The following is an 18,525-nucleotide window of genomic DNA, read 5'->3' on the forward strand; positions in this document are numbered from 1 at the left end:
CTTTATGTCTGGCATACACAGACACTGGCTGGTGACCGGCTCATGTAGCTTTATGTGTACTACCCCATGTGTATAAAAAATGGATGGACCATTGTACAAACCAAGCACTTATACCTCTTGTATCATCACCTATTTCCTCATAGATAGTAAGCTCTTGCGAGCAATGCCCTCACTCCTCACTTTGTCAAAATGTAATATCTCATTTTGGCTGTACATATTCTTTCTGAACTGTAAAGTGCTGCAGTATATGTGGTGCTATAAAAATTATTATTACAAATAACAATTCAAACTACTAAATACAAATAATAATATAAAGGAGAAAAACAACTGATGACGTGCACTTTAACAAGTAATTATAATATTCTAGCAAATTTATTGACATACACCTATTCTCTTGGTTTCTTGGACTATTGAGTTTTTCTCTTTCTGATAATTACGCCACGAGAGATTTTAAGAAAATCCCAGAAAAAGAACATATTAATGCTTGGACATACTTATTTACTGATATCTTCGACATGCAGTACAACGTAAATGTCTTTAGTCTTATAATACAGAACATTTGCACTTTTATAAAAATATCCAATTTGGTTCTAACATTGAAAATTCACAGATAAATCTGCAAATCGATGCAAGCAGCCGTTTTATTTAATGATACTATTTTTATATTTTGATGTAAAATTTATGGGGAGGAAAACTGCCTTCTCCATTTGTTTGTCTCCATTAAGAGTGAGCACATGTGTTGAAATAAATAGATTTGTGCCGCCTGCATACTAAGTAGTGCTAATAACAGTTCACCGAGGGCTGTATGTATGCTCTGCATCAGACGCGTTTGTCCATTATTGAAGGACCCTTCCCCCTTCTGCTACTAATTCTCCTTGGCTCTGGTTTCACTTGGTGTCCTTATGTGACTTTCTCCTTTAGTAAAACCCCCAGCGCTATGTTTGCTTTTTAAAACAGGGATGGAATGAGTCCCCTCAGACTGTGCCTGGCCTTAGAAGCTATGAAGGAAATCTAGTCAGCAATTCTGTGTGCAACATGACCCCTCCCTACTGCTCTATCTCACAGGGGAGGTCCTGCTCATAAAAAAGGGGAAGGGGGACATGAATTGTGGAATAACTGTGCCGTTTTACTGTAGGCATTAATAATTTATTATAGAATAAAATATGCGGGGTGTAACAATACAAACCATTCAACACCTCTAAACCTATAGATGAAATGTCTTAGGACTGACGGCCATTCAACTATTTTCCCCTGTGGATCAGGCCTTCTTTTTATTCGTGGTATTTTTTTGCTTCACATTCTTTACACCTTGCAGCTATGCATGCAGCTTTTCTACCCTTTCCAGGTGCCTCCTCTTCTCTCCATGGCTAATATCTCAGCTGCTCTGGAAACACATAAACTGAGGAATAGAGATCAGATGGCAAGGAACAAAGTATTCGTTTTGCGTGACGGAATATCTGATGTAGGAGCCCCCTCTCTTGGCCACAGATTTAACTGTTGGACATAAACATGAGAGGCTGAACTGCAGAACTAAAGGGGCAATCCACTATTACTTGTTTACAGCAATCTAAGCATTAAAAAAAAAAGTTTATTTCAATAAAAAATTGTACTATAAAATAACACAATCTCAATATCAAAAAGGCGTTTAAGGTAAGGCTGATAAATTGTGTAGCGGTGCACAGCTCAAACGGCTTTATGCAAATTTCATGTCATTCTACATTCTGCGTTACTGAATCATGGATATATAACACTAGAAATAGCATTGACATAATAGAGTGTCGAGGCGGTAACAATAACTTGCCAGGTTGGCTTATTTTGGAGAATTAGTGAAGAACATTTTAATATATTAACTCATCTGTCTAAAATGGGATAATTGATTCACTAGATTTTACATTCACAGCAGAACAGACTTGGTTCTCTTTCACTTGGCCTTATTAAGGTTAGTGTATTGCATCAGTATTTGTATGCCAAAACTAGTAACGGAAAATAAATAGAAAAGTTTAATAGAAAGATTTGTTCCTCTTCCGCGCTTTGTATCCATTCCTGGATTCGGCTTCCAAATACTGATGCAAAATACTGACTAAAATACTGCCATGTGAAATTGGCCTTAGGGTTCATGCACAGATTCGTACAACCTGAGTTGTACAGAGCTATATTATGGTCTCCGTAGACCTCTATGAGACCCTCAATACCCCCAATTTACAAAAAAAATTTCCATATAAAAGTGACCAAAAGAAAATAGATACATGATCCGTATTACAGAACTGTTCTTCCCATTCTTGCTTCTAATGTAGAATTAGTACGGAGTCACAGGGACTTTGTGTGTTTTCGTTTTGCCTCATGCCCTTAGCATGAGGTCTTATTCATCTCCTGGATAATCTAGGGTGAATCTCATTTTTAATCACTAGATCATCACTTATTGAGAGTACAGAGGAGTAAAGTAGCAAATGTCAGAGTGGTCTCTTTAGGGGTGGTAAAGCAAAGAGGCCTGGGAATCCCATCCAGACGTAAGTATTGTTTATTTCCTATTATTCGTATAGAGCCAACATATTCAATTGTACAAAGACTAAATTCCCTATATCAGACACACATTTAACCCCTTAACGACCAGTGTAGTGTTTCTACATCGGCTGTTCGGAGTAGTTCTGAAGCGCGGCCTTTTCACGTTGGCACTTCAGATGAAGTTTTCCAGCATCGGGCGGGGTGCTCCTGAAGCCCAGGCTTCAGGGTATCGATCAGAGATCACTAGCAGTGGTCTTCGATCATGTTTAACCCCTTAGATGCGGCAGTCAATAGCGATCACCGCATCTGAGTGGTTTTAGAGGGAGCTATCACCCCACCGGCACCCCGTGATGCAATCGCAGGGTGTCGGTGGTTTCTATGGCAGCCTGGGGGCCTAACAAAGGCCCCCAGGTCTACCGTTAGTAAATGCCCATTCGGCCTAACAAATGCCTGTCAGTTTTACATGCATTTTAAGGGGTATAGTCAGCATTTTGACCCCGCAGGTTTTTTTCATGAAAAATTAATGCGCAGCAGATGGTGCAAAGTGAAAATTGCAACTTTCCGCTCATATGCCATTTTAGCGCACAATATGTTGTGCCCAGTTTATGCCACCGAAGACAAATACCTCATAACATTTTAAGCGGGTTATCCCGGGTATGGCGATGCCATATATGTGGACGTAATCTGTTGTTTGGGCATGCCGTAGGGTTCAGAAGGGAGGGAGCGCCATTTAGCTATTGGCGTGCAGATTATGCTTGGTAGTAGTTCTGTTTGGGGTATTGCTGATATTTAATTTTGTAATGTGAGGGCATATGTAAACTGTGAGCTGTACATCAGGGAATAATAAGAGGGTATAATAATACGGTAAATAAATAATTATTCATAGATGAGTGGCCGGTGTCGCACAGATAAATTGTGCCCAATCTTACTTTTGGAACACTCTGCACATTTTGCATTGCCATTTTCTGAGAGCCAGAACGAATCTGTCGTTTTCAATGGTATCGTTCTCTCTCAGTCGATTCCGTCTGTTCAGCTGAACTGACGGCTTGACTGAGAGCGTGTGCTGCGTGTCTCTGACACACAGGATCCAGCTAATATTGATCACATCTAAGTTGTGAACTTAGATGTGATCAAAATTAACTGGATCCTCGTGTCAGGTACACGTAGGCTCAGCTTTCAGTCGAGCCGTCTGTTCAGATGAACAATACAGCTTTTATGTATACAAGATTCATTAAAGCTGTATCGTACAAAGTAAAACATGTATTTAATAAAAGTTAATTTGAAGGTTGCTTAAAAACACATAACACATTATTTATTTTTAAAAAATAATAATAATTTCCTTCCAAAGGTTTACGTAGCTTTTAAAGGCTATAGTCCTGGTTTCTTTAACCCCTTAATGACCAGCCTATTTTAGACCTTAATGACCAAGCCATTTTTAAAGTTTTTCCATCGTCTCATTCAAAGAGCTATAACTTTTTTATTTTTGCGTCGACATAGCTGTATAAGGTCTTGTTTGCGGGACAAGTTGTAATTTTTACTAGAACCATTTTGGGGTACATAGAATTTATTGATTAACTTTTATTAACTTTTTTTAGGGGGGAATAGAAAAAAAACTGCAATTTTGCCACACTTTTTTGCGTCCTAAATTTACGCCGTTTACCGTGGGGTATAAATAACACAATAACTTTATTCAGTGGGTTGCTGTGATTGCAACTATACCAAATTTGTATAGTTTTTGTATGTTTTACTACTTTTACACAGTGAAAACACTTTTTTTTTTCACAATTATTTGTTTTTGTGTCTCCATATTTGAAGAGCCATAACTTTTTTACTTATTCGCCGATGCAATTGTATTTTTTTTTTGCGGGACGACTTGTAGTTTCTATCGGTACCATTTTGGAGTACATGCAACTTTTTGATCACTTTTTATCAAATTATTTTTTACGACGTTCACCGTGCGGGTTAAATGATGTAATACGTTTATAGTTGGGGTCGTTACGGACGCGGCGATACCAAATATATGTAACTTTTTTAATTTATTTAGTTTTTTAATAATAAAGCAGTTTGTAAGGGGGAAAAGTGGGTTTTTAATTTTTTGTTTTCACTTTTTATTAAACTTTTCTTTTACTTTTTTACTAGTCCCACTAGGGGACTTCACTATGCGATTATCTGATTGCATTTATAATACACTGCAATACTATAATACACTGCAATACCAGAGGCATGACCTAGCAGGCATTCACTACAGGTAGACCTGGGGGTCGGTGGGATGAGAGGGAGCTCCCTCCCTCTCTCCAAAACAACTCAGATGCGGAGCTCGCTATTGAGCGCTGCATCTGAGGGGTTAAACGGGTGAGATCGATACTAATATCGATCTCACCCTTTCGAGCAGGGAGGCCCCCAGCCCTTAGCTACCTCTGGTAGCTGAGAGCAGGGACATTTAACGGTTCCCTGCTCTGTTTATTTATTCCGATGCAGCGCCGTAAAAAGTATTTTGCATCGGAATAAAGCCTGTTAGTGGCCGCCGTAAAAACACTATGGGACGGTCACTAACGGTTTAATGCATTGCATGTTTCGTGTGAAAAAAAAATTGAATAATTTGTAATTGTTTTTTATTAATAAATCTGTCTTAACCTGAATGCAAATCTAAGCTTAATTCTGATCATATTTGATTTGATCAAAAATTATCAGAATTAAACTTAGATTCACATTCAAGAAAAGACATGAGGGGCAGCAGACTGAGCCAAACGTGAGCCTGGCTGACAGAAATGACACTGTACGGCATCGGGTAGCTTGCAAGGTATATTAATATATGCCAGCTTCAGCAGCCAAACGGTTCAACATTTTTTATAAAACCAACTATAATTTTTTTTTCACATTATACATGTAATACAATATAAAAAACAGCTGCAACGGTGTACTTAGTCTTTAACATAAAAGCTTAAAATGTTAACATAGTTCAAATGTTTTAGAATATGTGAATGTCCTAGACATCTTAAAGTCCTGCTGTGTGTTAGGGATCCATCCCCTGTTTGTGATCAGTATGAGAACAGGTTTCGCAGGGATAAGTTCCTTTTTGTGTGTCAGAGGGTACAAATAAAACAGTACAGTAGGACTAAATAATACCAGTGCTCCCCCAAGTTCCGATTTTCATTTGTTCTGGGACGATCATTGTAACTTAACAATATTGGAACTTGAGACCATTTATGGTAAAACGGCATTTATGGAAATTGGCTTCAAAGCTCTTAAAAAGGGCAACCAAAATAGGGGAAAAAATGAAGATTATAGAAATATATGCAGGTAACAGTAGATATAGCACTGTGCTGTACAGTACTGAAGAGAGAGAGAGGTGCTACTAGACAACCAATCAGTGCCCCTTAAATTGTCTTTACGTGCCCTAAAAGTGATGCTTTGATTCACAGACATTTTGCCAGTGAAATGCCCATGCTGATTGGGTGGACATTCCAGCCAATGGCATACAGCGCAGATTGGAATGGTCTGCAGCATTGTATGTATAATGCGGTTTCAGGTTTGGATAGCCCAGGAAAGACCGTTGTATGTTGTAAATATTGTAACCTGAGGCCATTGTAATTTGATGAATCACTATTGTATTTATGTTTATTATAAAAATGACAGCATAGTACTATTCATTTCATTATAGCATAGAAGTTTCCATACCAGTGTATAGCTCTGTATCTGTGTATTCATCTACTTTTTTATGATGGAGAATGTAATCTGAAACTTTGGTTCCTATAGCAGCTTGGACGTCCAGCCATTCAAGAGCAACCACAGTGCTAGAGGGCTCCATGTTAGGAGAGAGACGAAACCTGCAAAAATAAATAAACTTAAAAATATGTCAAATGTATAATGCACAAAAATAGTGGAGTAAGGTTGGAATCCTATAGGAGTGATTCATTGGCAAAAGTAAAAAGAAGCCTAAACATTACATCCAAATCTTTATAAACATCTCATTACAAAACCATGGAATTGATATGGGCTTAGTCCCACTTTCCTGCTTCTTCAGCTGAGGCTTTTGTGATGTTCCTTCAAGTTAGAATTTGGATCCCAGTGGTGAATCTTGTCGTTAAAGGCAGGAGATCACAGATGATACTGCGCGATACATGCTTCAGTACCCTATTACGTTAGCTTACTTGGCCTATTGCTTCATGGCTGGAGTTTTGTTGCCCCCTTTGGTATAATTCAAATCAGGAGCCTAATGCTGCATGTCAATGGTATGTAATGGTCTAATGTGCTGTCCAAAAAACACAACATAACTGGATATAGCGGTAGAATAGCAGCTAAAGGGGTCAACGCATTTTTATACCAAAAGCCCTTAGGCTGGGTTCACACGACCTATTTTCAGACGTAAACGAGGCGTATTATGCCTCGTTTTATGTCTGAAAATAAGGCTACAATACGTCGGCAAACATCTGCCCATTCATTTGAATGGGTTTGCCGACGTACTGTGCAGACGACCTGTAATTTACGCGTCGTCGTTTGACAGCTGTCAAAAGACGACGCGTAAAAGTACAGCCTCGTCAAAAGAAGTGCAGGACACTTCTTTGGACGTTTTTGGAGCCGTTTTCTCATAGACTCCAATGAAAACAGCTCCAAAAACGGCCGTGAAAAACGCTGCGAAAACGCAGCGAAAAACGCCGCGAAAAACGCGAGTTGCTCAAAAAACGTCTGAAAATCAGGGGCTGTTTTCTCTTGAAAACAGCTCCATATTTTCAGACGTTTTTGGTCACTACGTGTGCACATACCCTTAGGCTGGGTTCACACGACCTATTTTCAGGCGTAAACGAGGCGTATTATGCCTCCATTTACGCCTGAAAATACGGCTCCAATACGTCGGCAAACATCTGCCCATTCATTTGAATGGGTTTGCCGACGTACTGTGCCGACGACCTGTAAAACGCTGCGAAAAACGTGAGTTGCTCAAAAAACGTCTGAAAATCAGGTGCTGTTACGGAGCTGTTTTCAAGGGAAAAAAAACAGCACCTGATTTTCAGACGTTTTTTGAGCAACTCACGTTTTTCGCGGCGTATTTGCGCGCTTTTTTCGGCCGTTTTTGGAGCTGTTTTCAATAGAGTCTATGAGAAAACGGCTCCAAAAACGTCCCAAGAAGTGTCCTGCACTTCTTTTGACGAGGCTGTAATTTTACGCGTCGTCTTTTGACAGCTGTCAAACGACGACGCGTAAATTACAGGTCGTCGGCACAGTACGTCGGCAAACCCATTCAAATGAATGGGCAGATGTTTGCCGACGTATTGGAGCCGTATTTTCAGGCGTAAATCGAGGCATAATACGCCTCGATTACGCCTGAAAATAGGTCGTGTGAACCCAGCCTTAGGGGGGATTCACACGAGCGTGTATTCGGTCTTCACGCGGCACGCATGGACCAATACAAGTCTATGGGGCAGTACAGACAGTCCGTGCTTTTTGCGCAGCGTTTGTCTGCTGCGCAAAAAGCGCGACAGGTTCAATAACTCTGCGTATTTCGCGCATCACGCACACATTGAAGTCAATGGGTGCGTGAAAACCACGCAGGTTGCACGGAAGCACTTCCGTGCGAACCGACTGAAACAGCGCACCAGCTGTCAAAAGGATGAATGTAAACAGAAAAGCACCACGTGCTTTTCTGTTTCCGACCATCCAAACGGAGTGTCTTTGCGATGAGCGAAGCCGGACAAGCGAACCGAACTTCACCGGGTTCGGCCGAACTCGTTTTGGCCGAACCCGGCAAAAAAATTATCGGTACGCGACGTCAGGAGATAGTCACTGTCCATGGTGCTGAAAGAGTTAAACTGTTTCAGCACCATGGACAGTGACTTCCGATCCCAATATACATGAACCTGTAGAAAAAAAAACGAAGTTCTGACTTACCGCTAACTCCCGGCTTCTTCCTCCAGTCTGACCTCCCGGGATGACAATTCAGTCCAAGTGACAGCTCCAGCCAATCACAGACCAAGCACAGGCTGCAGCGGTCACATGGACTGGCGCGTCATCCAGGGAGGTGGGGCCCGATGTCGAGAGGCGCGTCACCAAGGACGCGTCACCAAGGACGCGTCACCAAGGCAACGGCCGGGAAGTTCTCAGTAAGTACGAACTTTTTCTTTTTTTTCAACAGGTTTTTCGATAGGATGTGTTCGGCATTCACTGTCGAGGGTGCTGAAAGAGTTAGCTCTTTCAGCACCTTGGACAGTGACGGCCGTCGACTAGCCTCATCTCTATGATGGCGGCTGCGCGAAAATCACGCAGCCGCGCATCAGACACGGATGACACACGCAGGTGTCAAATGGTTTTTGCGCGCGCAAAACGCCGCGTTGTTTGCGCGCGCAAAAACGCAACGTTCGTCTGTATCTGCCCTTAAAATGCTGTTAATGGCCATGGCAAAGTAATCAGCAGTGTTTATAGCTTAAACTTTTTTTTACATTTTTTTTGCTTTCTTAATCCCTTACCAACAGAGCCATTTTTCATTTTTTAGTTTTTCACTCCACACGTTCCAAGAGCCAGAACTTTTTTTTTTTTTTCTGTCAATGGAGTGGTGTGAGGGCTTATTATTTGAGAGAGGAGTTGTAGTTTCAAATGGCACCATGTAAAGTTCCATATAATGTACTGGGAAACTGAAAAAAAATTATTTGCGGGTAGAAATTTAAAAAAACTGCGATTCTTACATTGTTTTTTTTGGTTTTCGTTTTTACGGCTTTCACCGTGCGGTAAAAACGAAAACGTAACTTTATTCTACGGCTCAATACGATTACGGTGATACCAAATTTATATAGTTTTTAAAAAAATATATTACTACTTTTAAAAAGAAAAAACCTTTTTGTTAAAAAACAAAATTGTTTTGTTTCACAACATTCTGACAGACATAACTTTTTAATTTTTCCGTGGATTGAGCGGTGTGAGGGCTTATTTTTTGCAGGACAAGATGTAGTTTTTATTGGTACCATTTTTTGGTACGTGCAACTTTTTAATCACTTTTTATTTTAAAAAAATTACCGGTCCCCCCATTAGATCGCTGGTACAATATACTGCAATACTAATGTATTGCAGTATATCGTCATTTTCACAGGCTTCTGCTAAACCCTTCTTAGAGACACGGCTTAACAGAGGCAGACAAAAGGCAGACTTGGGGGCCTTCATTAGGCGCCCGTACTGCCATGACAACCACAGGCACCCCCGATCGCGGTGTGTGGGCGGCGATGAGCTGTCTGAGAGGGGCGCCCCCTCTATATAAGGCCTCAGATGCTGCGGTCGAAATTGACTGCAGCATTTGAGGGGGTTAAACGGCCAGGAGCAGCATGATCTCTGTTCCCGGCCGTTAGTTTGGGCTATCAGCTGTAAACACAGCTAACACCCGCAGGGTATGGAGGGCGCTCAGCCCATGAGCGGCCTCCATACTTCCCTATGACACTTATCACGTGCATGTACGTGATAATACGTCAAGGGGTTAATGCTGCTGCTAATCTGTGCTGATGGGGAGGGGTGTGCTCTAAGTAGAATCAGCTGCTTCCGACCTAGTAGTCTTTACTTACCCTCCCTGCAGAAGGAGTCTTCTCAGCTATACTGCCATGCTACTGCAGGGGCTTTGTTCCTTCCCTGACAAGCAGGGCAGAAAGCTATTTCTATTGGCTGTTCTGCAGTAAACAGAGGATTACTATGCAGGGACCTGACTGTAGTTAGAGCTATTAGGGTATGTTCACACGCACTAATTACGGACGTAATTCGGGCGTTTTTGCCCCGAATTACGTCCGAAAATAGCGCCTCAATAGCGCTGACAAACATCTGCCCATTGAAAGCAATGGGCAGACGTTTGTCTGTTCACACGAGGCGTAATTTACGCGCCGCTGTCAGATGACGGCGGGTAAAGAGACGCCCGCGTCAAAGAAGTGACCTGTCACTTCTTTGGCCGTAATTGGAGCGGTTATTCATTGACTCCAATGAATAGCAGCGCCAATTACGTCCGTAATGGACGCGGCGTTCAAGCGCCTGCACATGCCGTTACGGCTGAAATTACGGGGATGTTTTCAGGCTGAAACATCCCCGTAATTTCAGCCGTTACGAACGCCCTCGTGTGAGCATACCCTTAAGCTTGCGTGTCAACCAGCCCTCGGTGGACATGCATGGTGGACATGAATATTGCTATACACTTTGAACATCTTGTGGTGCCATACTAGGTAAGTGACTGCCATAACTCTTCATTGGATCATTTTTTCAAAAGCATGTAAATGCCAAACATTGTTATTTTTTATTATCTATACAATGAATATATTCAATGGTGGGACAACCCATTTTAAGCTTATCACCTGTAATCACAGAATGCTTTTGATGCAGCGTTATTGAGTGTTCGGTGATAAATTCTTAATTGTATACTGCAAGAATGTTGCTTAATAATTTAAGCTTCATGAATGTCAAATGGAAGTTCACAAAAATGGTACAAGTCATATTTATGATGTCATGAACACTATAACATAATTTAAACCATTTTGGCCATATATAGAATTGCACATTAAAGCACAGGTAGGTAACCCTTTAATCTCTGGCTGGCATCATTACAGTTTGTAAAATCTGCTGATAATAACTTACACAGGTGATGGAAGGGGACTGCAGTTTGGTAATCCATTCTCATCAAAAGCAGTGAGATCACATCGACACCAATCTTCAATGACTTCACCTTTTCCAGAACACCAATATAAGCTCATGAAGGCGTTTTTAAGCACCTGTGAACAGGAAGACACCCATTTTTAAATATTAGGGCATTCAGATGTAATATAAAGCAGTCTTGATTTGCAAACCATTATCTATTGGCTAAAGCAGCTAATGTCAATGGAGGACCAGCCCATTGATTTCGACATACAACGTGCAATTTTGAATTTACCCTGTGGTGGTGCTGCAGGGGAATGGAACATTAGAGCTGATCGCTTGGGTTCCCAGCAGCATTGATTTCAATGGGAAATACGGCGTTCTGTTCCGACAGGCCGCTATTTTACGCCTCATTTTCAAATACCGGCGCGTAAAAAGACGTGCATGTCACTTGTTGAGCCATTATTGGAGCCGTTTTTCATTGACTCAATAGAAAAACGGCTGCAAAAAAATGCTAGTTGCTTAAAAAACGGCTGAAAATCAGAGGCTGTTTTCCCTTGAAAACAGCTCCGTATTTTCAGCCGGTTTTTGTTAAGTGTGTGAACATACCCCTAAGGTATGTTCACACGCTAGACTAAAAACGTCTGAAAATACGGAGCTGTTTTCGAGCGAAAACAGCTCCTGATTTTCAGAGGTTTTTGTAGCAACTCGCGTTTTTTGCGGCGTATTTTACGTCCGTTTTTGGAGCTGTTTTTTAATGGAGTCAATGAAAAATGCCTACAAAAACGTCACAAGAAGTGTCCTGCACTTCTTTTGACAAGCCGTCATTTTATGCGCCGTATTATGACAGCGACGCGTAAAATTAAGCCTCGTGGGAACAGAACACCGTAAAACCCATTGCAAGCAATGGGCAGATGTTTGTAGGCGTAATGGAGCCGTTTTGCAGGCGTAATTCCAGGCGTTAAACGCCCAAATCACATCTGAAACCACTGCGTGTGAACATACCCTAAGGGTGTCCATGTCTGACAGTAACATACATTCCCTGGTCTAGATGCTGTAGTGTTAATAAATAAATATAGTAAAATGTCAAAAAATAAATAAAAAAAAGAAATGTGTGCCATTAGAACAAAATAATACTAATGAAAAACAAAGAAATTGGAAAAAAACCTCCCCCCAAAAGTACATACCTGTCTAAACTCAAAATTAGATATTCTATGTGACATAAACGCATTTTGCATGGCCATCAGGTGCTCAGGTATTTAAACATCACATTCCTGTCGCGCAGAATGTACGCTACCCCAAATGTAGAACAATTACCGCCGCTACAACCATTTTTGTCTGTTCTGTGTATCTGTACCTGTTTTATTATCATCCATTTACAGAGGCTGTGTCTAAAGTTAAGGGCGGGAGATAGATGTAAAAATGAAAATAGGGTCTTAGTTCTCTGCGCTATAGCAACGTCATATATTACACAATGTACACAATACAGTATAAGGCATTGCAATATACGGGGGAAAGAGAGAATTCATTTTTGGGGTAAATATTATTGATTGAACAAGCTACCTTAAAACAGAACATGAAAAAAATAAGAAAAATATTTTTTTCACTTTTCTGACAACTTTTTCCTAAATAAGACCTAGAAAATTTGATTAAAGGGGTTCTTTCATGAAAACAACCTCATTTTAAATTGGAGCCCAGTGGTCAGCTGATCCCAAGGAGTCTGGCTTTATTTGGACAAGTCCTCTAGAGTGGCTGCTGCAGGAGAAATGTAGCATTACATGGCGGCCATTCAAATCAATTGCTTTGTTAGAGAGAGTACACTAAAAGAAAGTACATAGATGACGTCTCTTTATGATGTCCATATACCCTAATAGGGCAAACAAAAATGGGTTGTCTTAGGTGAGACAACGCCTATAAACTAACAATAAGATACCAGTTTTTGAATATTCATTCCTTCTTTCTTTTAAATAATTCTGAATCTGCCTTATAGAAATCTTACAAGACAGCTAATCAAACTATAAATGCATTAGAATAAACTATTTAAAGAGCACATCCACATTAAATTAATATTCATGTCATTAACATTTAATTTGAAGTAAATGAAATATTTAACTAGAATGCTTTTATATGCCATTTGTAATATTTATGTACAACATTAGAAACATTTACTATTAAATAAATCGCTAAAAGGAAGCTGGGGCGTTCATTTGGTTTAACAGCAGATCTCAATCAAGGTAACTTGCCAACTGTATAATGTTTTATGAACAGAGAAACAGCTGATATAAGTTTAGTTTAGACTACATTGCTCACAGTGTGATATTGGCTCTAAAACTCCCCAATTTATTTATTTTTTTATCTGTAATTTAATAGCAACATTTCTCATCAAAAGTATGCACACAAAGACGGGTTCATCCTATTCATAGAGAAACATAACTGACACCATTTAAGCCAATTAGAATTTGAGAATTGATTTGGATGGTAATTTGAATTAACTTAGAACTTATGAAAAACACAAACAGTTCCTATGTGTCTGAATACTCATCAGATGATGCAATCATAGCTAAGAAGCAGTTAATATTTTTTTTATTATGTTATCGACCGACCGTGGAGAGCTGTTTTCATTTTGTATGGCTGGCTGTGGGCTGGACTACAATTCCCATGATTCCACTTAACTCAGACATTGCCTCTATTTACAACTGCCTGCATGCCCCTCTATTACAAGGTGTAAGGTAGTGCTGTAATTACTCACTGTCGGCTACCTAAACACAGCTCTGCTGTTCTGCTGCTGTACTCTGCACTTTCTGCTGCCCAGCATGTGAAACAGGATATCTCCAAAGACAGGGAGGTAGGAGGAAGAGTATGGAGCAGAGAACAAATGTGATGTGTGACCTCTCATACACTACAGGGAGGGGGAGAGGGGAGGTAACATGTGTTCTGTGTACAGACACAGGAGAAAACACCAAGAGCGGGGTCATATGACTGCATGTGAGACTGTCTGATAGAGACATTATAGCTACAGACAGTACATTAGTAATCTTACTGCAATTAAACGATATGCACACAATTTGAAACTGCACAAGAAAAAAACATGGGCAGAAAGTGTTGTCCTGTAAACCTACAATAATTGTAGTGTAGCCTCAGGCTTCATAGTTACATAGTTGATAAGGTTGAAAAAAGACACAGGTCCATCAAGTCCAACCTATAATCCTACTGTGTTGATCCAGGGGAAGGCAAAAACCCCATGAGGTTGGTGCCAATTTACTCATCAGAGGAAAAATTCCTCCCTGACTCCAAATATGGAAATCAAAATAAATCCCTGGATCAATGTCCCATCTCCAGAATCTAGTACTCATAACCTGTAATATTATGTTTTTCAAGAAAGGCATCAAGGCCCTTCCTGAACTTGTCCAAAGAATCAACCATCACCACATCCTGTGACAGAGAGTTACATAGTCTCACTGCTCTTACAGTAAAGAATCAACCATCACCACATCCTGGGCAGAGAGTTCCATAGTCTCACTGCTCTCACAGTAAAGAATCAACCATCACCACATCCTGGGCAGAGAGTTCCATAGTCTCACTGCTCTCACAGTAAAGAATCAACCATCACCACATCCTGTGGCAGAGTTCCATAGTCTCACTGCTCTCACAGTAAAGAATCAACCATCAACCATCACCACCTCCTGGGCAGAGAGTTCCATAGTCTCACTGCTCTCACAGTAAAGAATCCCCGTCTGTGAAATCTTTTTTCCTCTAGAAGTAGAGGATGCCCCTTTTGTCCTCGTTACAGGCCTAGGTGTAAAAAGATCATTAGAAAGATCTCTGTATTGTCCAATTATATATTTGTGCATTGTAATTAGATCGCCCCTCTGCCGTCTTTTTCTAAACTGAATAGCCCCAAGTTTGATAACCTTTCTTAGTACTACAATCCACCCATCCCCCTAATTACTGTGGTCGCCCTTCTTTGCACCCGTTCTAGTTCAGCCATGTCCTTCTTATACACAGGATCCCAAAATTGTCCAAAATATTCCATGTGTGATTTGTATCGAGGAAAAACGATGTTCTTGTCATGAGCATCTGTGCCTCTTCTAAAGTAATCCATGATTTTATTTGCCTTGGCAGCAGCTGCCTGGCACTGGTTGCTGACGTTAAATTTACTGTCTACCGATATCCCCAAGTTTTTTTTACAGTAGTAGTTTTACCCAGATTTTTACCATTCGATGCATAATTGTAGAATTTGTTTCCTTCAGGTTTATGACTTCAAAAAATAATAACTGAGCTATTGAAAATGTTATCTTAAATCTTTATCCCCTTAAAGACACAGCTATTTTTCGGATTTTCATTTTAGTTTTTTCCTCCCCATTTTGCTATCGATCCCATGATGTTTCAACACAGCAACACATGACCAGCTAAAGACCATACTATTTCTGCGTGCCGGGGGAAACTGTGATTATCATTCTCTCTATAGTCTCCTAAATAAGCTGAGAAGCCATAAGTTTACAGACAGGGAGGCTGCACTATATTCTTCTACACTATACCTGTGTGACCGGAAACTGTCTAAGTATCAATGGTAGCTGATGATAGAAGTTTCTGTCCTGTCCCCCCCCCCCCCCTGTGCAAAACTAGTGTGGTAGAGGAACGGCTGAAGCCTGTGATGGGTGACACATATATCTCCATAGACTCAAGTAGAGAAAGCGTGTCACCGAGCCTGATTCACACGGCTGCTAGGCAACCATCCCGGTCTGATATATACAGATAGAGGCAACAAGAAAAATAATTGGTGAGAGACTGACACATGGAATACCATAAGGGCATGACCAGACGTGGCGGAATTGCTCTGGAATTCCGCTGCGGACAGTAGGCTGCGGAAATCCGCAGCGTACACGTTTCTCCATTGCTTTCCACAGCTTTTTAGTGAGGTTCGTTTACACGTTGCGGAAAACCCCGCTGCGGACCATAGGCAGCGGTGCGGAATTTGGTGTCCGCAGCATACACTGGTTGTTGCGGACGTGTAGCGGACTTGTTGGGGACTCATTGCGGAATTTCTCCATTGACTTCAATGGAGAATCAAAATTCCGCAATGAAGTCCGCAGATGTTATATGTGTCGCGTAGCGTATTTGTTTTCCGAACATGACATTTCTTCATTCTTGCTGGACCTATGTATTTCTAGGTCTACAGCCAGACTGAGGCCCCATGCACACTAACGTAAAAACGCCTGTAATCACGGGCCATTATTACGGCACGGGCAGGCCCATAGAAGTCAATGGGGCTCCCGTAATTACGGGTGACTACGTGTGTGCACCCGTAATTACGGGAGCGTTGCTAGGCGACGTCAGGAGATAGTCACTGTCCAGGGTGCTGAAAGAGTTAAACGATCGGCACTAACTGTTTCAGCACCCAGGACAGTGACTTCCGATCACAATATACATCAACCTGTAAAAAAAATAGAAGTTCCTACTTACCAAGAACTCCCTGCTTCTTCCTCCAGTCCGGCCTTCCGGGATGACGTTTCAGTCTAAGTGACGGCTGCAGCCAATCACAAGCTGCAGCGGTCACATGGACTGCCGCGTCATCCAGGGTGGTCGGGCTGGATGTTGAAAGAGGGACGCGTCACCAAGACAACGGCCGGGTAAGTATGAATTTCTATTACTTTTACTAGGGAAAGGGCTGTCCCTTCTCTCTATCCTGCACTGATAGAGAGAAGGGAACTACTTTCACCTCAATACACAACAGCTAGTCCGCATCAATTTAATGCCCATTTTAGGCAGAGCCGCAACAGAATCTGCAAAGCAGATTATGTGCGGCATTGATGCAGACAGTGGCGGAAGAAATACGCCACGTCTGGTCATGCCCTAATAGTACACATGGCAAAAGAGAGTGTCCCTTTAACTTTATTCTACGGGTCGATGATTACGGAAATAACACATTTATATAGGATTTTTTCATGTTTTACCACTTCTATAAATAAAAAACTATTTGTTAAAAAAAAAATTGTGTTGCCACGGTATTAGAGCCATAACTTTTTTATTTTTTTGTCGATTTAGTGGTGTAATTATTTATTTTTTGTGGGGCGAGTTTTCATTGGTACAATTTCAGGGTAAATGCACTTTTTCGATTAGAGAGCTAAGATTAGAGAGCTAAGGTGATCCAAAAACAGAAATGTGGGTGTTTTGATTTTTATTTTTTTTACGCTGTTCACCGAGCTGGTTAAATGACAGTATATTGTAATAATTCAGACTTTTACAGATGCAGCGATACCAGTTATGTTAATTTTTATTTTTTATAACATTATTTTAGTTATAAGTCCCCCTAGGGGACTTGAACCAGCGATCATTAGTTCGCTTACATGATATATTGCAATATTAATGTATTGCAGTATAACACTATACTGACAGTCTCCTATAAAGCCCTACAAAAATGGCAGAACCATCGGCACACCGCGATCACATTGCAGGGGGCCTGATGGGCCGTCGGAGTGGCCGCCTCTTTATTTTAATGGCTTAGTTGTTGCAGTCCCTATTGACCGTGGCATCTAAGTGGTCAAACAGGCTGAATCGAAGTGATCTTCCATTCCGTCCGTTGCAGTGGGGTGTCGGTTGTAACATACAGCCGACACTTGCTCAGTATAGAACGTGCTCAGCCTGTGAGCAAGCTCCATACCTCCCCTTGTCGGTTCTCATGTACCGTTAGGAGACACATCGCCAAGGGGTTAAAGTATACTAACATATAACATCTAGTAAATGTGTTTTACCAGATCAACCCCACTGTATTGTATAGTAGCACAGAAGCAAAAAAATCAATGTACAGTATATTTCTAGAAAAATATAATGCTCATAGATGTCTATTTATCAGGTTAGATACCTGATGTTTTTCAAGTCCAGTGGTTTCTGCGAAATCCAACCATTAACCCCTTGCCGCAACATGTCATAATAGTACGGCATCACAAGTAGCGCGTTTGCGCACCATGCCATATTATTACGGCATGGCTCTAAACTGACACCGTGCCAAATGACACGATGACACAGTATTGACGATTGCTGTCAGCAATCAATTACTACCAGCTTCCGTGCGACCAATCATGGTGATCCTTGCCGGCCAATCGCTGTGATTGAATGCAGAAAATTACCACAGCACTGGACCACAAGTGGGTGCACGCCTCAATAGGACTGGATCCGAGCTCCCCGATATCAGATAGACAAAATAAACGAGGAAACAGCACTTCCAACATATGTCAGCTTTTTAATCACCCGTGCGACGTTTCAGTCCACATGCTTGAGAAAGGTCCTGTTGGACTGAAACGTTGCACGGGTGATTAAAAAGCTGACATATGTTGGAAGTGCTGTCTCCTCGTCTATTTTGTCAATCGCTGTGATTGGTCAGTCAATGCGACTGACCAATCACAGAATTATGACACGTAAGTGGAGGGCGTTTTT

General features: G+C 41.2%; 1 protein-coding gene across 2 annotated transcripts in view; it reads right to left on the minus strand.

The window, feature by feature from the left end:
• Positions 1 to 18,525, minus strand: part of ASTN2 (astrotactin 2) — a 647,867-nt gene that overhangs the window by 81,436 nt on the left and 547,906 nt on the right. For both annotated transcript variants that reach the window (XM_075835546.1, XM_075835545.1), the window contains 2 exons: positions 11,095 to 11,228; positions 6,181 to 6,329 (listed from right to left, as the gene is read on the minus strand). In XM_075835546.1, the coding sequence (XP_075691661.1) occupies positions 6,181 to 6,329; positions 11,095 to 11,228 (283 nt within the window). The remainder of the gene's footprint in view (positions 1 to 6,180; positions 6,330 to 11,094; positions 11,229 to 18,525) is intronic.

Source organism: Rhinoderma darwinii, chromosome 8 (genome assembly GCF_050947455.1).
Source record: "Rhinoderma darwinii isolate aRhiDar2 chromosome 8, aRhiDar2.hap1, whole genome shotgun sequence".
NCBI lineage: Eukaryota > Metazoa > Chordata > Amphibia > Anura > Rhinodermatidae > Rhinoderma > Rhinoderma darwinii.